At 42.4% G+C, this 23,627-nt stretch overlaps 1 protein-coding gene across 2 annotated transcripts in view; it reads right to left on the bottom strand.

The window, feature by feature from the left end:
* The window catches only part of mta1 (metastasis associated 1), a 42,328-nt gene extending 30,809 nt beyond the window's left edge, over positions 1–11,519 (bottom strand). For both annotated transcript variants that reach the window (XM_034576397.1, XM_034576396.1), the window contains exon 1: positions 11,200–11,519. In XM_034576397.1, coding sequence (XP_034432288.1) covers positions 11,200–11,227 — 28 coding nt within the window. In that variant the 5' untranslated portion in view covers positions 11,228–11,519. The remainder of the gene's footprint in view (positions 1–11,199) is intronic.
* Between the last annotated feature and the right edge of the window lie 12,108 nt (positions 11,520–23,627).

Raw genomic sequence — 23,627 nt, 5'->3', positions numbered from 1 at the left:
AATATTTTAGTTTGAACCACATCACCTGTATATAACCATAATTCTACATGAAATGATAAATCAATTAACAAAACCTTGAGGCAGATAAGTAACACAAAACCAATGAATAGAATTATGTATTACTACTATTATATTTAATAATTATAATATTATTTTTATCTCGCCCATTATGATTCGACAGTGATTATGATTTCTAAAAATAAGACTTATATCTCCACCACCTTCTGCATGAAAGAACAAACGTATATTGGAGAAAAAGAAAAAGTTATGACTAAATGTGATCGTCTGCAGTAGGCAGGAAAAAATATTCACGGCCTTGGAAAATGACATTCAAGACTTTTAAATACCTTCTAATGCCTTCAGAAGTAAATTCACTGGTTTTACGACTTTCCCTGACCTGCAGGTGCCCTGCTGACTGTCCCAGTATGACGGTAACTCAATTAAATATTTTACACGCACTGAATGATCAAGTGTATAAAGATGTTGAGAACTTAACATTTCCTCTTGTGGTTTAACCAGAGCAGCAGCAGCAGCAGCAGTTTATAAAAGCATGTAGAGTTTAATTTCTATGACAGCTTCTTCTGGCGACCGCAGAAACACGTTCACTGCTCGAGCTTCGCCATGAGACGGGGAGAGATGGTCGCATCCCGCCCATCTACTCTTCACCCTGTACCAGCTTGTTACTAGACTCCGCTGCTTCTGTGACATCGTCGTCCCGCTGCTTGAATATCAAACAGGCCAACTTGAAATGGAGCGGCGCAAGAGACAGAAAATGAAGACAAGATATTTGACTTGCTCGTGTTCTGGGGAGACGGCAGCCCGGAGGTGAGGGGTCAGACAAACGGGTTTAGAACCAGTTGGGATTGTCAGACTGGATATTGAAATAAATGTGCAGGAAAAAGTTATTCATACTCTTGAAGTGGGTTGAGGGCATCTTAAGCTACAACCTGGATTAGAGCTAATCAATTAGTTGTTGAAACGATTAGTAAATCACCAGATGAGTAATCTGCAATTTTCTTTAGGTTTATCTTAAAAGAGACACAAAGCAAGGATGTAATTTAGCAGCCTAATGATCCAATAAATCTATGATTATGAGATAACCATTAAATTCACTTCTCAAGCAAGAATAACAACTTCTGATGATTCCGGCTTTTTTGTGAGGATTCGCTGATTCTCTTCACAGTAAATTATAATTAATTGAGCACCTTTTCCTTTCTTTAGTAAATTTTTTTTACAGTTATTCAAATAATCAATATATTTAACTGATAATGAAAATAAAACCATTATTTGCAGACGTGAACTGAACTTAAAGTGTCTCAAAGCAAAAGATAAAGTAAATCTCACCTATGAATAAAGGCTGCAAGTAACAATTAAAACTTTATATGGTTCATCCGTCAATCTATTTTTATATTCATTAATTAATCTATTCCAAACATACAATTTGATACTAATTATATGTAAAATAGGGAGGAGAGATCAGATGGTTAAGTATCAATTATTTCTTATGACTTCTATTCAGGTCACAGCAGATGAGCTGCACAGACCATAATGAGGAATATGTCAACAAACAAACAAGAAGTGTAGCATGAACAAAACCTATTATTTACATAGAAAAAAATAAATGTTCACTGGGATTAACATGGAAATTAATCTGTAGCAATTCACTGACCTAAAATAATTTTTCCTGTAATTACTGTCAAATTATGTGGTTCTTTCCATGAAGGTTTTAATAAATTAATAGGAGATAGCAGGACAGTAAAATAAAGCATTACGAAGATGTCTGTCAATTGAACCAATTATTTACCCTGTAGTATTTGACAGGTTCCTGAGTTTATGTTCATATCTTCCTGCAGTTTCTTTTTTCTGGCAAACTGTTCAAAATCCAAATGATTGAATATAGATTTATACGAAAACAAATGAGGAAATCTGTATATTTGAAAAAACTAAAGCTCAGCGGGACACTATCGACTGGACCTGGGACACTGAGATCTTCTTTTCAAATATTCCCTGTCGATATTAAGATTTTTATAAAAATGTCAACGTTCAAAAGACCCCTGATCAAAAAAACAGGAACGGGTCTCATGACAAACCACAGAGAGACATGATGACATTCTGCCAGTTCTGAGGGACCCGTCACTCAAGAGCCAAAATGCATCGCGACCATTTCAAACTGAAGCAGAACCACATGTCAAACACTCGCACCCGCTTCCACACATACAGACACGTTTTGGGGGGGTTAGTGACGCCACGTCTCTCCGTACATTTAAAGTAAATGTGGGATATAGGACACAGAAGGCCGTCTTCGTTTTTTCCTGGCTCCGGAACCTATGTTACCAGGAATGGAATCGCTTTTAAGTTCAAGTTGTGTCCCCTCCAGCGAGAAAACCGGGGGAAGAAAGCGGTTAAGTGACAGTCAAGAGTGCGATGGGACTGCGTGTTGGAGTTTCCACCATGTGAGGAGCTGAGACCTGGTAGAGAGCGAGCTGGAGAGGAACTCAAAATGAGAGCACCAGAAAGAGAGAGAGAGGAGAGAGAGGAGAGGGCCTGTAGGCACTGAGCAGCGTCACTCCGTCTCTCCATTTCCCATCAGCCCTCCCGCCACCTCGATCCGCGTATAACCCCCCCATCCACCCTCATGCTCTCCATCCCCCGCTCCCCGCGTCAGCCAATCCGCTGGCTCCGGGACCTGTGACGTCACAGTGCAGTCGAATTTAGTGCGAGCCAATCAAGGCATGTTACCGAGCCCCAAAAGAGAGAGTCTGCTGGGCTGATTCAAACCAGGCCAGAGAGAGAGAGAGAGAGAGAGAGAGAGAGAGAGAGAGAGAGAGAGAGAGAGAGAGAAAACATGAGATAACTGATGGAGTCTGGGTACAGACAGAGAGAGAGAGACCGGAGGCTGTCACGCGCACAGATACGCGCACAACTTCACAGAGACGTAAACGGACAAACGAGGAAGACACTTCAATTAAGAGGAAACATCAGAAATGAAACTATACAAAAGGTGCACTAATTAAAATTCGAAATGGAGGACTAATTGGAACCAGAAAATCAATCTGCGACTATTTTTTATAAAGGATTAATTGTTGGGGTCTAATGTTCCAAACATTTGCCAGTTAAAGCTTTTCAAATGTGATAATCTGCAGCTTTTGTCTGTCGTAGACCATAAACTGAGTCTGTTTGGGTTTCGGAGGGTTGGCAAACTAAAACCAGCAATTTGAATACATCATCTCGGGCTGAGGGAAATTACAGCCGGCACTTCTGACCAACTTCTGACATTTTATGGACCAAATGATGAATCAAGGAAATAAACAGTGGTTGCAGCCCTTCTGGCCCAATACACACAAATAGCCTACTAATGGGTTCACATCTCAACTACTTAGCCCGTCAATAAAACAGACCCGATTCAGACATTGTGTTCTACGTGAACTAACTTCAGGATAATCTAAGTTGTCGTATAATTCAAACCCTGGTCTGAAGGATTCACGTTGGTTTAATATATTAAATGTTGTCAGAACTGATATAACTGATACTGGTCGAGATGATAAATTAAACCAAATGATTTTTTCATCTATTCTCAAAGGTCTGCTTTTTGTGCAATGTTAGAATTATTCGAAATGCTGAAAACTATTCATTGGAAACTTTGAGTTATACACAATGAATTACAGCTGCAGATATTTGGTTTTATGGATTCTGCCGTTCATACATTAATATATAATTAACAAGCAATTATTTTGAAAATCAATTCATCAGATTTTCTCCATTTAATATATTTGCAAACTGAACATTTTTCATTTTCCAACATCTTGAACTTGAAAAATAGCACTTGATTATGAAAATGATTGTTGCTTTTCAGCTCTGCAGTATATCCCTCTGCTGCAGAATCGTCAGACTATTTGCCAACGCTTGGTGATCACCTGAGAGAACCAACTGTTCCTCCTGCTGGCTTCAGTGAAACTGCTTTCCCCCCCCCCCCTTGCTGCCATGCAATATGTATAATGCCACAAGCGAAGTCTCATGGCTGTACACCCAGTGCTTGAGACAGGTAGCATCCCCAGCAACCCTCATCTCTGTGAATTATGCTTTTTACAACAAAAACACCAAACCTTCCGAATACTTCAGTGCTTAGTGTAATCTCAACACAAACATTTCTACAGGTACCATACAGGAACTGCAAAAATTAAGTCTCAAATCTGAATTTCCAGTGCCAATTTTATGCGCTTGACAATTTTCATCACAGACACAGTTAATTTGGGATTCAGAAATTACTGAGGCTCCTTACGCAGCCTTAGTAAGTACAGGGGTGGTGTCTATAAACAGTATAATGAGAAGGGCTGAGAAGCTACAGAAAAGAAGGGAGACAGAGAGGCAGGAAACGGAGAACGTGAACATCTGCCCACGTACGTCCACGCGCACAGACCCACTCCACAGCCGACACCCCAATTCAAGGCTCGCACACGGGTAAACCTGATAAAAGATCGTCGCGTTCAACCCGTTAGAGAAGCGTCACGTTCGACCTGAGTGAGAAAGGGTTCTTGAGGGGCGTGTCTGTCATTGTGAGCGGCAACCGTGGAAAGAGATGATGACTCAGGAGGTTTCTATGGCAATGGCAGGTGATTTCATCTTCTGAATCAATCTTGCACCTCTTTTTTCACACTTTGATATAACTTACTTTCCCTGATCAAACCTCGACACAGCTGCTCACCTCTGCTCAGAATGAGACATAAGCGTTTATCTATTCATCGATTCCTCTCGTCTTTCCTGCATGAAGCCAGTGAACGTCTACTTCACAGACTAATGTCTTTTTACGTAATGCTCTGCACACTCTCTTCTGACCTGAGAGATAATCTTCATTCAACACATAAAGTACTCATTTTTTTATATATCAATTTGTTCTGCTTAATGATGTTTAAGCAGAGATTGACTTGATTTCATTTAAACTTGTTTAAACTTGGATTAAGCAGCAAATTTAAGTAAGATTTACACAACCCTCTCAAACAACCATTTCAGCATTTTGGACAAACATCTTAAATTCCAAATAACAGTGGTCCTGCTAAGACGCCACTAGGCAGCTAGAGCTCGCAGCAAAGCCTGTTTATTGCTATGAATAAACTGTACGTGCACTGTGCAGTTAGGCATCAATGGAAATGTGACGATAGGTGTGAACGCAAATCCGCCGGGCCACCTAGAATAATGTCCGTAGAAATCCAGGAGAAGTCGATGTGTGAACACAGCAGATGACACTTGTAACACGCGACGGCTGCAAAAATGTATACAAAAATAAAGATAACAAATATCTCCCGGTGAAAAAGCGGTGACACACACATATAGAAGACACCGACGAAGATGCCCAGAGAGTTTGTGGTAATAAGAGTAGCCCCCGGCGTCTGTGTGTTGAGAACAAAATCACGTGAACTACGCAGCGGAGTTAATACGTCGCATCTGCTGCAGCCGGCTGCTCCACCTCTCGCCTGAATAATGCAGAGGATTTGTTGCTGTTGTGAAAGCATCTGTGCAGAGAACCTCCCGCTGCCTTGTGCATGTGTGAAAGGTGAACTCTGGGTAAACTCCGTAGACAATTCTCCGTATTTTACGCGGAGGTCATGTCTGAAAACAGCCCGCGTCTCTAATAGCCGTCATGTATCTGTTAAAGTGACCGTCCCTGTGTTTGTCAGGATGACAGCGAAACAAGCCTCAGATCTTCACTCTGCCGCGAGTGTGCACCCACCAGATCTGTGACAGAAGCAACTGCCAGCGTGGGCAATTAACACCAGGCACCAGCCAAACAAAGTGTGGGCGCTGTCAAAGTTTGTAAGTTAGTCAGTTTGTAGATTAGTAAACACCGCAACACCTTTGAGCAGGTTCTGAATCATCACGGGCAGCGAGGAGAAAATCCTCGGCACTCACCAGCCAAAAGAAATGTGGGCGCTGACACCAAAGTTAGTCACTTTTTAAGTTAGTAAACACCACAAGACGTAAAGCACATTTTGCGTATGAGCTTTCACTGGCCAGCAGCCTTGGAACAGAATGAATTTTAAAAGTTAGGTGCAACGATTTTCACTTTAGTCTTAAAACATGCTCCCTATAATCATTTCTGCTGTATATAGTGGTTATTAGGAGATGGGGAGCATCTTTAAACAATGTGAACGCAAATCCGTCTTGGGCCACATTTGAAGGACGTCCTACTCAGCTGACGTCCTCTTGCCCGCTGCAGTTTCACTAAGAATCAAACGTATCTTTTCTCTTCTCCTTGATTTGTTTGTAACCAACGCCACAATATCAACACTGATCACCACATAATGATCGATACTTTAAATTAGTAAAATCTTTATTCACAACGCAGCTGCACGAGATTCAATCAGCGCTTCTCTCACTGCTCTCTCTCTTGCGCGGACACCGACACACACAAAGTGACATCGCACACACTTGTGTTCTCAGACAGTGTAAAAACAACGTTCGAGAGCAGAAATGATGTCTGATTTATTTGCATATGTGATCGGATCAAAAGAACCACATGTTAATACCAGGTGTTTATGGGGCCTTTGAGATCAGACCACTCAGACGTGGTCTGGGACGCATGTGGACACATTCTTCAAACTGTGTGAATCTGTGTCCTGGGCCACACTGAAGAACCGCCTCCTCAGCTTACGCGCTCTGACCTGCTTCAGTTTCACTACGAAATGAAAATATTTGTACTCTTCTCAGTGTTTCCCATACATTGATTTATTTGTGGCCACCACCACAATATAAACACCGACCGCCACATATCGATTTTCTTTATTTTCAAATGGGTAAAATCTTATTTCATAGTAGAGCTGCATTCAGGGCACTGAACTGCAACAACTCTCCTGGCTCTGCTCTCTTACTTTCTCCTTCTCTCCCACCAACACACACACACACACACACACACACACACACACACATAGAAACATCATTTTCATATCATTTCAGATCTGCTCATAAGTGGCAACTAAAGGACAAAGCAGAGAAGTTATGAACTTTGACCGGTCCACACATGTTAATACCAGGTCTGAACAGGATCTAAGTTAGATCTGGTAGCCTCCATAAGGTTGGGCAAGTTCAAAGTTGTGATCTAGGTTTGATCCTGATGGCAAAAATAATGGATTAATCCTGGAAGGCTGTAGATGAAGCACTTTTCTCCTTCTGAAAGTAACACTGGTGCTTGTATATCAAAGACTACAACCCTACCTGCCATAACTTTAGCTGCAGCAAAGCACGAGTGCTACATTATACAAAATGCATGCACGCTTGCTGTAGTAGATTATGGTAATGTCAGTTCTGTATTTCTCCTGTTGACCTAATCATTGTGACAAAAGATGAAATAACCACAATGATGACGCTCCAGTTTGTAAAGACTTGCCTCACAGTACTATAAACAGCTGTGCACTATTTTGGCATCAGAGAAGCTGTAGAATCCACAGATCTGTGGCTCAAACTGGACTTTGTGGATCCTATTTCACGTCTCAGTGGTACATCAAGCACCACGCCCCCAACAGCACGGCCCCCTGTGTTGTTTTAACCCCAAACGCCAGCTAAAGCCTGATATTACCTTCAGATACACGCAGGAACACATCTTTGCACAAACGATGACTGTGGATTTTGTTTTTATATCATTTTCAGTAATAGTGCATGGGGATGAGATCTTCTAATGACCAGTGTGAACATTAGGAGTAATTGCACCACACAAAACCTGCTTCAATGCTCATAAGGGCACCAAGCTGTTGTTTTAGCACATGTTCCAACATTGAGAACATATCCTTTCAAGTGTTCAAATCCAGATCTTAACAAAACTATTTCTTTTCTCATTGTCTCATGAGAGTCATTTCTCCCTGAGCAATAAATCTGCAGCGAGTCCTAGTGACTCTTTGCAGGTTCAGACTTTTAAACTTCTGTAGCCTGCGCTCGTTTCTCGTCCCTTTCCACCTTTAAGATGATAAGACTCATGGTTCAGCTTCTACTTTCCCATGAGTGGGGTAAAGTACACGGAAGAAGTGCTGCAGGCACCGGAAGAATGGCTTGTGGCCTGCACGGTAAAAACAAAGACATCAAGGCCTACAAAGCCGGCTTTTGTCCAGGGTTCATTCACAAGGGAAGTCATTGCTTTTCCAAGATGATCCTGCATTGTCTTGCAAAGTGGCGGCCATCTTTCCAAGGGCTCTGCTTTGTTTTGACGTGAGCTGAACTGGTCTCAGGAGAAGATTCCCTCAATTGTGAGACTGATTTTTGGCCGTAATTCTGTGTGTTTTTTATATTAATTACGACTGTGGAGCAGCAATTTAACACTATGTTTACTGAGTCATGTGATTTTTGTGTTTTCAGATTAGTTTCAGTTAACGAACAAGTAGGCCTAAATTGTAATGTTTCAATTTTGCCTTCCAAAGGCGAACAATGACTTGTATGTGTGATTTTTATCAAAAAGAACAATGTTCTGCTGTTAATGTGAATTGTTTAATTCATTTTGATTAAATTAACTTTCATTTGAAACTGCAGAGCGCTGCGGCACGGGGAGCAAAACACACCATCCTGAAGCTACAATTAGCATAAATCACTCGTTGTTACTATTCTGCAAGCAAATAACCTTTCTAGAGAGAAGACAAACAAGCTCGGCTGGTTGGTGGCGCGCTGTGAAAGGCTGACAGAGTGAGGAGACGGAACAAATTCACCAACATTTGGCTGGTGAAGTGTTAAGTTTGTGCCCTGCTCTGGACGTAATCCTGTTCTCACTCAGGTAGGCCTTGTTTCATTTGATTGAATAAGAGGACAGTGACGTAGACTACAGGCTATTTTTGCTGCAGGTACCAGGAGACACTGTTTTGTCAGTCGTTGTATATAAATACATCTTCAAAATGTAATGAATCGCTCATGTTTTGCTTCCCTCTCTCTTGGACATGCATACACTTGGATACAGTTAAACATGACTAAAAAATAAACAAGGCTTCCCATTCGTTACAGGAAGAAGTAGAAAAGCACTGACTTGAGCGCATTCAATCAAGCTTCACCAAAATGCACCTTTATATCCATCAAGATCCACGTATTACTCCCTGGAAGATGCCAAGAAACAACCTATCTTGCAATAAAGAGGTCTGGATCCATCCCTCTGCCCAGATCCAAGCCTAAATTGAATAGGTTCTTTAATAGAAATTTGTTCAGTAGTTTGTGTGCAATTCTGCTGAAAAACCAACCAACAAGCAACCAGACAAATAGGTCAGGGCCTAAAACATAACCTTTTAGCAGAGGTAACAGCAAACTACAATGATATAAAAACATACTTGAATGAAAGAATGCAGTTGATGGAAAAGGAGACTGACCAGCTCACACAGGCTACACCTGTAATCTACAGTCCTACAACACTTTTTGGTAAATTTATAAGCTCCTTTTTAAGGAAAATGAGCAGAAAATTGGGTCCAGACAATTTTTGGAGTTTGCCTTCTATATATAAAGAACGTAGCAGGATGTGTTCTGGGTCAGATGCATTCAAAGCATAGAGCATGCGGGAGGCAGGACATGACATAAACTCCGCTGCACGTTTTTCTTTACAGCACATTGATGTTGGGCCTCATCACAAAAAGCTCTTGAATCTCATCTTTGTTGGAAATCTTCTACGTGTACGGCGCCGCCTTCTCATCCGGAGGTATTTTTGTATTCTATATGGTTCCTTTTCAGTTTTGCATTCGTCACATGAAAGAAAACATCATACAACACCCTGTCACATGCTCTCACTCGGACATATTCCAGACATTTACTAGGGGACTGGCAGGTCAAGTTCTGGAAAACCGCTTTCAGACATGCACCGAACTCCGAAGCTCCCACGTATTTTCTCCGGAGAAGGTGCACTGCGAGCGAGCGGAGGGGTTGATGACACTTCCAACGCGCGACAGACGCAAACAAAATAGACAATAACTAAACAAATATCTTCTTGTGAAAAAGAGGTGTCTCACACGTAGAAGACGCCGGTCAAGATGTCAGGAGAGTTTGTGGCGATAAGGGCCGACACCGGCGTCTGTGTGTTAAGAAAAATCACGTTATCTCTGCAGCGGAGTTACTACGTCACATCCTTCCTTTGCCGGCTCCACCTCTCGCCCGAATAACGCGTGAGGATTTGTTGCTGTTGTGAACGCGTCTGCGCAGAAAACCTCCCGAAAAGGTGAACTCTGGGGAAACTCCGTAGCCAATTGTCCGGATTTTACCCGCAGGTCACGTCTGAAAACGACCACACACGCCCAGCGAATCGCCCGGAGTTCAACGCGCATCGGAAATCAGCTGCCGTGGAACATTACGGCAATTTCCTCACGTTGAGGTAAAATCCTGCAGCACTGATGAGTTTATTTTCTCCCCTGCTCCACCCACCCCTGCATAAAATAAAAAATAAAAAAACACTAACCACTACTATGTTTAAGCTGCGTTGAATCACAGCACCATAAGCAGAAAATGAGTGGGAGGGGGAAACTGGAATCTTAATTAGGTATTAACTGGAGTTGCCTGAATAAAAAAAAGCAGCAGAAACCCTGGTTAAAGATGTGTGGGAAAAAATCATCTTTAATTATGTTCTGGCTTCATTTTTATTCCCCATCTCGGCTCCTGGAGGTAAAAAAAAGTCACCTTTAACTTTTTTAGGGGGGGGGGGGGTGGGGGGTTTGTTCTCTCCCTGCAGAAGCATCAGTTCCTCCCCGCCAGTCTTCAGGGAGTCTGCAGGTTCGAGTGGATGTTATTGTGTAAAGAGAGACGCCGAAACTTTTCTCAGTGAGTCTCCAGCTCAACTTAGCACGTATAGAAACACAACGCACGTCAGGTTCGGCTGCATCCACGCACCGGAGGAGTTGTTTTGGGGGGTTTGGGCTAAGTTACAACAATAAAAGCCCGAGAGAGAGAGAGCGAGAGAGAGAGAAAGAAACGAGGCGAGAGGAGACCGCTGCTCTTCATCGCCATCCTCCTCTTCTTCGCCATCATCATCAGTGAGGCTGGGGGGGGGAGGAGGAGGAGGAGGAGGTTGGGGGGGGGGGGGGGGGGGGGGGAATAAACGAAGGGAAGGAAAAAGACGGAGCACGCTCTGTAAACACATTTTTAAAAAAACACCCGCGGCGAATCATAGCGAGTCCGCCATAAAACAAACCCACCGCACGTCCGCGGCCGGTGAAACGTTGTCCACCACCAACCCCCCAACCAACCCCGCCGCCTGCTTACCTCCAACCCGGTACATGTTCGCTGCCATGGCTGCCCCCGGGTCCCCGGCTTCCTCTCCAGGTAGAGGGGTGGCTCTGCTCGCTCTCTGGCCGCCGGAGCTCTGCTCGCACCGCCGCCGCTGCGTGTTGGAAAATGGAGGATCGATCGATACGGAGCGGCCGACCGAGCTTAAAGAGACAGTGCACCCCGGAGCTGTGGCGGCACGATTCAAACCCGGCGAGGGAGCTCGAGCTGCGACCGTTAGCTACAAGCCCGACGACGCCATTGTTTTTTTCCCCTGCCGCTAGCTGGTCCCGGTCCAACTGCAAGTGTGTGACGGTATCATGAAACTACGGAAGCCCAGTAGGGCCAAGTAGATCAGAAGGATTTTGTTTTTAAGTGTTGCATATTTATATAAAAAAAACTAATTTGGAAAACCGAGGATAGACTTGAAATGTCAATCAATCAATCAATAAATCAATCAATCAATAAATCAATTTGTATTTCTATAGATTGGCAATACCTCAATTAATTTGTCATTGCTGCTCCTTTCATCTCTATCAGACAGTTTTCTTATGTATAAATACTTTAAACATTGACACACCTTTCCATTAAGTTATAAACTCTCTCCTCTAATCATTGTTGGAAGCGTTGATGAAGGATGTCGCCCTTGAGCACTATGGGCTAAATGATTGATTGATTTTCACAAATCACAATTTGCCTCATCGGGCTTAACAAGGTGCGGCATCCTCTGTTCTTAACCCTCAACAGGAGTCAGGAAAAACGACCAAAAAAAAACGTTGAAACCTCAGAGAGAGCCACACGTGAGGGATCCCTCTCCAAGGACGGACAAAAATGCAATAGATGCTGCATATAACTGAGAACATCAACAAAATAACAATATTTACAACGATGATTAGAAGAAACAGTTTGTAACATAATGGAAAGGTGTGTCAATGTTTGAAGTATTTATACATAAGAAAACTGTCTGATGGAGATGAATGGAGCAGCAATGACAATTGAAATTGAGGAGTTATTGTCAGTAATTATAGAATGCGTGAGTAGGTTTATTGTATATCAATCAGTCTGGTTGTAATCATAGTCCACCATTAGGATCCACCCCCACCATGATCCACCATCAAGATCCTTGATCAGCTGCCACCATGATCTTGATCGACCACCATGTAATTTGTACTTTCATAAATACTAATCGTTATTTCTGAAACTAATACTTTACCGTCGACATCAGTGTTGACAAATCAAGGCTGAATTAAAGTAAAACAGGGCAACTGCCCAGGGACCTACTTCATATATCATATGTATAATTTGATTGATTGCAAATTTGCTTTGAAGTTTGAACCACTGAATAACAATATCAACCATGACCTGTCCTCCAACTTATAAGCTTGTCTCACTGAAAAATGTTTTAGAACATGAACCTTTTGAATTTATATTGTGCTCATGTTGTAAAATGTTTGTATTATGCTTTAATTTCTTCACTTTGTCAAGGAACTAATACACATGAATCAAACCTCTACTTACACTTTTAATGTATTTCTTTACAAAACGATTGATTGCTAAGTCTAACAAATGTAAAAAAATTAAGAAATTATTATCATACCTAAATATCCTCTGTTGTCAAAAGGCCCAAATGTGGAAACCATCGCAAACATTCTTATTAGAAACTGGTTTCAGTCAATTTATACTTGGATTTAGGAGCATTCACCTTTTAAAAATGATAAAGCTGTAACTTGTCCTCTAACAAAACTCAGGAGAGCGCCTGAAGCCTGGAAAAAACACATTTCTTACCTTTTTGCACAAGATAATAACTTAGGTGGACAAGCCTCAGTGATAATACATAAAAATCAATTTACCTGGAACTTCTTGAGCTAGGAAATGAAGCATCCCTGTCTCATTGCAGCACACATCAATGCTTGGAGCCTAAATCCCTCAGTTCAGTGGTGTAAATTGATGTCAGTGGACTGGATCTATGGGCAGGGCCCCATGGGCTTGGTTGCAAAGAGGAGTAAGCTCAGTTGAACTTAATTAATGTATGCAAGAATGGTCTCTCACCATGGAGACAGTAACCAGATAAATGTTAAAGATTACCTCATGTAAGAGCATCTAGTCCGATTTTTAGGGTGTTTATGCAGTGCAGTATTTAATTTGTACAAAATCTGTGTATGCTGGCTTTAGGAGGCTAATATTTGCTTTTAGACTAGATACAATGTAAAGTTGTATATTTCTGTTCCCGGTTTTAAACGATAAAAGATTATTATTGAACCAAATCAGTGATGCAGATATAGGAATGCAGATAAATTCATTTGTTTATTGTTTGGTAGTATTCATATTTACATATGACATTGAATGCACCAACATTATCTTCAGTGTGCAGTGCATGGAGGAAATGCACCGTAACTGATCATATAATATCACAGGATTCATAGGATTCTTGCAGCATAACAGGAGGGTTTAAGACAATGTGGCTTATTACGGCAACCTACGTAGTTGTTGTATGAACCCCCGTACATGTGGGCAGGATTTAGTTTTGTTTGGCATAATCCACCATTAAAAAAAAAAAGGGACATTTTGCAGTGCAACAAAAAGCAGCAGCACAATTTCCCCTCCAACAAATACAGCTATTCTCCCTGGTTATTGTAAGATTATATTTTGAGAAGGCTAATCATAATTAAGAGTGCATTCGCTTCTGAAAATAAGAAAGAATCACAAAAGTACAGCTTTTAATCCGAGTCTGCTCAGCAGACGGCGTTGAGATAATTGAGATGTAGTATAAAAAGAGAGGTTCTAAATGGCGTCATCTTCCAGTGGTAGCTGTTTGATTAGCTCAGTTTTCATTGTGGAAACGAGAGCGCTGTAGAGCCTCGGTGCTGCAGGAATGCTGTGGTGAAGGCTACATCTGATCTATACCATATGGAAGCCTCAATTATGTGGCCTAACACAGGGGACTACAGTCTGCAGTCACGTGACCGCTGTAAGCCAATCGTGTGTACTTACAGTGTGCACTGCTGCTCAAGTGTGCAGTGTTGTCTCAGTGTTGGAACGGTGCAGCATCCGAGGGATCCTGTATTGTGTCTCAGGGCTCTTTTCTTAAAAAGAATGAGACAGATAGAGAGAGAGAGTGTTTGTGTGTGTGTGTGTGTGTGTGTGTGTGTGTGTGTGTGTGTGTGTGTGTGTGTGTGTGCACAACCTTTCTGTTATGTAGACTAACATACAGTGAATTTCAACATTTCTCCAATGATAACATGCACGATATTGTGATTCGTATTGAAATAACAGTATTAACCAATGGATTTTATATATATTTGCTCACTGCTATGCAAATAAAGTGCATTTCTTAAAAATACGGCCATTATCCAACTGAATTCTTTCTGTTGAGAACATAGAGCAATTTATTTCATATGCTTACCATGCTAGTTAACATTTCTTTTCCTGAGATACTGTACCATAAAAATGTACAGTATATCACAGAAAGTCCCAGTGCAATTTCCATGTCATGGATCATATGTCAGCTGTCACACGTGCACTCTCTTTTAGCTGTTGTAGAGTTCCCCAGTAACCTGTGCCAATATATAATGTGGTCTTGATTAAAGGAAAAAAAAAAAGGTGGTCAACAGTGCAGCCTTGTATTTGGGAACTGTGACGACTTTCATTGGGCAGTTTGTTTATTTGGCTGCCGGCCGCTGTGCAGATGTTCTTATTGAATCCACTTGCTCCTCTGCCAGATGTTGCTCCAGTCAGGACGGCAGGCAGGCAGGCAGGACTCGGCACAGCGCAGGTGTTCTCCCCAATGAATCCCAGTCTGTGGAGATGGATCGGTTTTAAGTGTCTGCAGAAACTCCCCACAGTTTGGCTGCAGCTCTGCAGGATGACCTCTGATGGCCTTTTCTTTCAGTCCCCTACTTTTCTCCTCCTCCTCTTTCTTTCCTCCACTCCTCCGTGGAGCAGATGCACAGCAGAGGCAAAGACACAAAGGAAATCAATTCGGACTGTTTCCTGGCAGAAAACATCTCGTATCTTTGATTGTGCTTCCTCATTTGTTCTCTCACTGGGGGGAAGACACTAAGGGAGGCACAGCAAGGGACTTCTGTAAGAGCGCGCTCTCTCTCTCTTTCTCTCTCCTCTGCACCAAACACTCAAACTGTGCATGGGTGTATTTCTGTATCAACAATGGATAAACACAGCTTTTACCCAATTATCCTGATTAACAAACAACACCTAACACTCCTGCAGGGCTGATGCTGAAACGTTGAAAAATGCTACGTCCCGCAGAGTCACATGAGGTTTGTGATGCACCAGTGTCTTTAAGCCATAAAACCGCTGCTTAACTCGTGCTGTACTTATAAAACATGGTGAATATTACTCATACACATGCTGCTAAGTGCAAACCAACTATATTTCAAAGAGATCACAGAATTTTTTTGAATGCACAAACAAAAAAGTGCTCAAACGTCCTTCACCACCATTGCTGTTTCACATTAGAAAATATCGAAAGATGCTGTCACGCAAGTATAATTCTTCTGATTGTCTGATTTCATTGAATACAAGTCCCAGATGTGATAGCTCTCTGTTGCAGACTTCACTGGTGACGTGACATTTTCTTCACTGCTCTGAAAGTTTTGGCACAAGGCAGCTCTGACTCTTTTAATTGGGATTCTCTGCTGTCGGGGATCTGTCAGACAAGATTTCACATCATCTAAAAATATCAGTAAGTGAAGAGATGCAGTCCCTCTGTGGGAAACATGCAGAGGACATGCACAGGTTGTAATTGCATAGATCTGACAACAGGGGGAGCTATTGTCCTGCTTTTGACAAAGTGAGCAGTGGCTACAAAGAGATTTAAGACAACGCACAGTGTGATGTATTATAAAACATAGTTTTTTAGCTTATGTTAATTAAAACACACAAGTAAAATCCACAAATCATTTCCCAACCAAACCAAATACCAAATATAAACATAAAGGTTTAGGATGCAGTTACCTCAGTCTACCAGAAGGGGACATCACTCACACAGCCTTTTCTATTGTCCTCGGTTGCTCCATGACAAAAGCATCATGCAGTGGGGGAGAAAGAAGGCCACTGATGCAGACATGTGGAATTGACACTTCAGTGAGAGTTAATGAATTCTGGGAACACGCCAGAGTGTAAAACACGAGCATAGCATACATCCAACTATGTCATTGTGTCCCCACCACTGTCGTAGAGAGAAGGCTGGTTTACAGTGTGAGATGCTTCTGGGAGATGTCTTTCAGTCGGTCATCTGTTCCTGCAGACATGGAAACTCTCAGCTTTAATTTGAAAGCCTCTCAAGAAACCCTGGACCAAATCCAAAGGGGCTTACCCACATTGCACTTGTGGGTTATTGATACCATGACCTTCATATAAAAAAAAAAAAAAGGAAAGACTTTACAACTGAGGAGATCAGAATGTGTCTGATATGGATGCAGACAGAAGAATATGAAGTCCCTCCATGCAGGTCCCAGGCCCCACCTTGCGAGGGAATCCTGCAGCTGATCGTCTACCCTCCACCACAGGATCATGTGCCGCCAGTCGAGAGCAACACACCTCTTTTGGTTAAAACAGCTGGTGACCCTCCAAATGTGCCTGCATCTTCAGAGAGGGGCTCTGGCAGTTGGTGAGAGGACGGCGTCGTGTGGGGGCGAAACCCTCAGCAGCCAGACACGAAAAGGGGAATGGCAAATGGCTTCATAAAGTCACGTACTGAATTTCCTTCTCTTTCCAGTAGGAATGTTTGTAATTTCGTTGGTCGACACCATCGAGCCTGAGCTGCACCAGCTGATGCCGAGAGCAAATATTCAGCAGCTTGTGACACATGTTTTTTATGTCTCTCACCAACGTGCATGAAATGGAACACATGTCGGTTCCACATCCAGCGAGCCCATTAGAGAAAGTGCACCCATTGGATTGCAGAATGAAGGATGCTTCTTATGTCGTTTATCAATGGGGTTTTTCATCATGTGAAAATGTTTTTTATTTTTGTCTTTTATTCTAGAATTGCTTTTTTTCGCTCTATGAGCTGATATTTCACCAGGTTCCTGAAGCTTTTACCTATTTCTCCCAAAGGTTGCTGCAGTCAATGTCATCTGACTTTTGGCGAGAGGTGGGGGGGGACACCCTGGACAAGTCGCCAGCCTATCACAGGTCCAACTACGGTCAAATTGCAGTCTCCAATTAACCTAACCTTCATCTGCATGTCTTTGGACTCAGGATTTTGTAACGTAAGGAAATCCACGCAGACACAGGGGGAAGATGCAAACTCCACGCAGAAAGGCCACAGCCAAACCAAGATTCAAAGGAGGATTGTCTTGCTGTGAGACAATCATGCTAACCACTGCAACATGCCGCCCTAAAATAAATACACAAGATAAAATTAGATTTAAGGGTAGGTCTCAAGTCATCACGGTAGTTCACATTATTAGTCAGACAAAGAATCAGAGATACAGTTCTGCTTCTGCTTAATCCCCACTCTTGCTTCTTCATTTGAGATCTTTACAGGCATTCTTTCCTGAGGCCTACATTGTGAAAGGCGTTGTCCATTAAACATCCATCATAGGGCTGACATATTGAGGCAATCAAGCATCCACACTCATTCCCACCTACAGGCAGTTTCAAACCATCAGTCCTGCGTGTCTCTGGACTGTGGGAGGAAGCTGGAGTAGTGAAAACCCACACAGGCAGGAGAAGAACAGAAAGGCTTCAAACCGACGGCTTCAAACGTATAGGAACCGTCTTGCTGTAAGGCGACAGTGCGATTCAAATGGATCAATAACCCTTTGATGCACTTTATGTGATGAGAGCATATGCCTGGGATATTGTCACATCCTGTACTCCCATTATTGACGGACATAAAAAACGATTTCTCACATGCTTGATGATACCTTTCATCACAACAGCGCTGCCTGTTGCTTCACATTGAGTGATGATCAATAAGAAAACAGAGCCGTCACCCGCCTCTTCTCTCCTGCAGAAAGCAGGGGGAGGGTAAAAACAAAACACCTGAACCAGGACGGGACCCTGGTGGAGCGAGCTTTGTTTTCCACTGCGGCACCACCCATATCGAGAGGCTTCTAATTATACACCACAAGAGCTCAACTCAGAGGACACAGCAGGTTTTCTTCACATCAAGTGGAAAAAACATGTTTTATAGCGGGTTTGACTTGGACCGAAGCTGCGTCGGGCAGTAACGTGTAAAAGGTCCCAGGCTGCGTGGACGAAACAGACACACGCTTTGTTTAATGCTGAGTGAAAGAGTTTCCAGTGCTGAGGGTTTTTTTGTTAAATTTATTTATAGGCACGGCTCCGTCACAGTGACTGATGTGTGGACTGACTTGGATGGAAGCACCTGACAGATAAGAGGAGAAGAGGGTCCATGTATCAGTGAGGACGCAGCAGGAAGACAAAACATTACATTTATTATAGTTTCAATTTCATGCAGGAAACAGTTAAACAAATTAAAACTTTTGGTTCATACAGAAAAACAACAGAACAATTAGATTTTCTTTTTTTTGTTTTGTTTGCCAGATTGAATTGAATTATTGAATGAATGGATGATACGCAGACCGAGGGTGTTTATAATCTCAAATACTTCTGACTTGAAGTGTTTGTAATAACTTGGAAGAGCTAATCTTGGAAGAATAATGACATTGAGTAATTCATTAAGGATTTTGTTGAAAAAAAGCCGGCATATTTAGGGAACTGATATCTAGGACTGTGAGCAATTTGGTGCTGCTTTATCAAATTGAAGGGGACCATTTTTTAGATGTCTTATGTGCATCTCTGGAAACACTTGAAAACACCACATGACATAAAAACAATAAAATGCAGAAATTAAATTGCCTTCAATCTTCTCATGTAACTTTTAGCAATAGAGTGAATAAAACTGCCTCTGTCTGGACATGCACACCACATGAGTGATAGCTGACCAGTTGTCAATCTGAGGCCGTGTTGACTGATGCTGATCAATAGTTGCTCGCACAGCGCAATCACCTCTGATACATCTGCTGAGTAAGATGGAGTCTTTAGAACGTATTGATCATTGATCGGTGACACTTTAACGACATGCTGCCGCACAAACAGAAAAGACTTCATTAGTCAGACAAAAAAACTCAACACACCCGGGGAGTGAGATTTAACAAAGCCCAAGAATTTAAAAAGCAAATTTTTTTACTGTCATCTTAAATATTGGCTTAAATAGCTTAGTAACAGAGGTTTAGTTGTCTTCAAGATCATCTTCAAGTTAATATTTTGTCTGCTAATCATCCTCCCACTGATGATATTAGAATTAAAAGCTACTACAAACAGGAGGACAAGCAGTTTCTTTGTTTTCACAGACGAACACGAGAAAAACTCTCTGAAATGACAGGGAGCTCGGTGGAAGGGAGGATCACAGGACGAGTAGATAGCGAGATCAAAACGTCCCAAAACTCCTGCCAGCTGCCTCTACCACACCCCCCCCTCCACAGGGGGCCAACAAGGATGCCACCCCCCCCCAAAAAAACAAGAAACAACTCACTCCATGCTGTAAACAAACACATGGCAGAAAATGAAATGATTAATTGAATATATACAGTACGCAACCAGACAAAAATAGGCTGCTTAGATTAGACAAGGGTGCAGCGAAAGGGCATACAGTGGAACCATGGGCCAAGTAAAACAATACACCCACATCACTAAAAATGGCATTCAGTGGATTCTGAACCTCGTTTCAGTCCCAGTGGGGGAGAAATACTTCAAAATTGACTGTCCATGGCTAAAGAAAACACAGGAGCTCTCTGCTAACTGCATTTAAAGAAATACTGCATGGGAGCCACAGAGCAGATGTTAAAGCCAGCCCAGGGTTACGTCTGTGATGAAGAGATCACTGAGGCTGGATGTGATGTGAAGACCTGAGGAGGGTCCTAAACAAACAGGAGCCTAATTTAGTCAGAGAGTTGATGAATATCTGGATAAATCGTTTCACAACAGCTTCCTGTGAAATTGGATTTAATGAATCACTTTGAGGCGTTCAAGCACTTCAAAAACATTGGATTTCTCACCCGCAAAAGAGGGCTAAAGAAAACACTGCATGATATTAAAAGGCTATGGAGGAATTTAATAAAAGGTGCTAAGTATATTTAGTCATAATTTGCACATGAAATCATGAGTTATGGATAAAAATGTGTTTCGGTGAGGTCACAGTGACTTTGACCCTTGAAAACGAAAATCTGATCAGTTCATCTTGAGTCTGAGTGAACATTTGCCAAATTTGTAGGAAGTCCATGAATGTTTAACCTCCTCGAGTCACAGTGAGCGAGACATTCCCCTGAAGCATTCCTGAGATGTTGCATTCATGAGAGCTGGATCGACAGAACCGGAAAACATATAGATGTATAGATATGTATGTTTCTTATAATGGTATATGTATATGAATATATAATTTATATGTATACAATATGAGGGCTTTTGTTTATACAGTATAATGCTTTCTGGGGGTCTGGGTCCCCCACTATGCCTCCGTGTAACACCTCTGAAACACTAAATAAACTCAGAAGAATCGGCAGTGTGCAGAGATATTGGTTTACATTTTATCTACATTATTTTATTGTGATTATTACTTTTTGTACACATCCACCTCACACAAGCATCTTGTACTGCACAGCAATTAGACCAACAAGTTATAAATAAGTACACAAGTGATACAGGATCAATGAGCACAGGGTTTATCATTTATCAGGCACCCAGAAAGAGGACAGACAATCCTGTCTCTCAGTCTTATCAACAAGATACAGTATCTGTCCATTAAAATCTCAGTGACCACTCCGTCTGTCCGTCACCCGACCTGTAGCTTATCATCTGAGAACGTTATAATCTCAGCCCTGTCTCCAAGCAGAGCTAAACATAGGCTACTGTGTCTATTATAATCACCACTCTGGAGTGTGTGCGCCATGGGAACATTTCAATAATTAATTCTGCCTTTTTTTTTCTCTCTCTCTCTCTCTCTCTCTTAGTCAAAGACACGCACATGCTCAGCCAGCAGATCACGTGTCGTCCATATATGAACACTGTGTTCTTACACATTCAGAAATTCCACAGCTGTCTGCGTGAGGCCTTCAAAATGATGTGCTTGTACGCCCTAAATAGAGGCCTCACTACCCTCCAATCAGACCTAAATCATCTGCTTGCCTCTCTGCTGCACTTGTGCCCGTTCTCTGAAAGAAGCAGCCTGCTGCTGTGGTCCCGGGCTGGGCTCGGGCTGGTCGCTATGTGGGCTCCTCACAGAAAACCACGTGTCACGTGGCTTTTGTGTGGATTATTGCATCTGTGAAGCCTGAATGTGGGAGTGTGTGTAATGGGGGGTGGGAGGGACAGGGGGCAACAGAAGAAGCTGAAGGCAGAGAAACTGGGTTGTCACTGTTCGGGGCCAAAAGCAGCTTTGGTACCAGTTTGGCCTCGAGGCTGCAGGGCTTATGTAATGTGTGCTGGGGTTGAGTTCAGGACAGGTGTGCAGCTGGAATCCATAAACACCTCTGATACCTGGGCACCGCTCGGGCCTGGTGATCCTGCATAGAGCAAGAGGTTGAACACAGTCAGTGAAGGATTCCACATATTAACATGCCCAGTGTGGACCAGTTCACCGAGGAGGGTTTCACTTGTGTCTGTGGGTTTGATTGTTGGCAGAATTATGCAAAAACTACAAACCCAATTTCCACCAGACTAAGTGGAGGGATGGAGCCTGGGCCTGGGAAGAACCCATCAAATTCTGATGTGGCTGTGATGGGTATTTTTCAAAATATTCATAAATTTCTCATGAAATAATGTACAGATCTATATTTAAAAATCGTCCATATACAGTTGGCTGATATATGTTGATCATATAACTTGGTGCAGATCCATATATTCAAATGTATTTAAATTATTTGTTCACTAAATGTTTGTTGAATTTAAAGTGGCTAGAATGATGCTGTTTTAGAAAAACAGGATGATACTTCAAAGCAACCACACTTGTCAATATTTTAAAGGGTATTTCTGCATTTTACTATTATGCTTTCATGAAGCTGAGTCACTTGCAGGAGACAGATCGAAGTTATCTTGATCCTCTCACTAGTGTCTTTCAATAAACCCTTAATACCCACAAATATCAAGGCCCCCAGGTCCAAACACAATGTTTCTGTAATAAATCTGAGGCTGAACTCAAGATGTTTTCTCAGACCTTTCATAAGATGACATTATAAATCTTTTTAGTGTAAACTGATCTTCATTTGTGAATCTGGTGACGTGTCCCTTTAAAGAATCTTTTCTGATAAAGAAAAGATCACATTGTCATGTACTCGCTCCGTCCTTGTTTGTTTTATCATAAGTCTACAAAAGTAACTGTGCCAACATGCTTTCAGACCCATGAGACCAACTCAGCCTTCTCCCTCTCCCCCCCGATTTCTGTCTATTCCTGTCTTTCCCCCCCGAGGAGTTGGATGCTTGATCTGCTCTGGAGAAACCGCGAAGTTCTGAACCAAACACCAGATCAGAAACACGTTCAAAGTAAAACTAGTGGCCTGGATACGTCCACTTCAGTTTCCATGGGATTTCTCACACTCCTTGTGAACGTGAAATCTCGTTGCCCCATAGAACAAACCTGTCAGCGGCATCTCTCCCCTCACTTATAATTCACTTTTGCTCCAAATATTTCTCACCTTGAAAAGATGGATATTAAGTTATTAAACTCTGTTTTTCAAGGGAAGGTTTGCTGGTTGTACCTTCTATTTTTCATCATCACATGTTTCATGTGTCAGAGAGTGGGACCAGTACTCCCATTCTTTCATCTTTATCACAGATATTCACTGAGCGCAGTGCCTCTCCAGTTTTCGAGCTCCTGCCTCCTCTTTGTCTCCGTTTGGCTTGGTAATATCTTTGACCTCCTCTTCTCTCAGCAGGTCTGACTGTGATTGTGTGCAGCAGCTGAACTGGCAATAAACCTGCAACCACAGCAAACAACTGAAGGTGAACGGTAATGAACTCATGTCCTCTGTGAGGCAGAGACTCTGCATGCTGGGTGAGACATCTCTTTGGTACAGCTGAGGCTGGATTACCAACAATGCAAAGCAGGTAACCGTCCAGTAGGACCGCCCCCCCCCCCCCCCCCCAAAAAATTGGTATTCTTGTCACAGTACAATATAATTATTTTTGAGAACCCCCCTTAAATTCTATATTGGCTATGTACAGGAGACTGCAATGACAATATGGTCGGAAACCCTCTAACAAGGCCCCATCTTTTTTGTTTGGTTTGATGCAGGACCCCCCCCCCCCCCCAGGTCCCTTTTGCCTAGTGCCCCCATAATACCGTGAAACACTCCTGTTTGTTTGTCAGATAGATTGTGCAAAAACTACACAGTGGATGTCCGTGAAACTTGTCGGAAAGATGGGACTTCGGCAAAGAA

The sequence above is a fragment of the Hippoglossus hippoglossus genome, chromosome 22, assembly GCF_009819705.1.
Source record: "Hippoglossus hippoglossus isolate fHipHip1 chromosome 22, fHipHip1.pri, whole genome shotgun sequence".
Taxonomy (NCBI): domain Eukaryota; kingdom Metazoa; phylum Chordata; class Actinopteri; order Pleuronectiformes; family Pleuronectidae; genus Hippoglossus; species Hippoglossus hippoglossus.
Note: the sequence above shows the minus strand (reverse complement) of the source record. Positions and strands in the feature narration are given on the sequence as shown.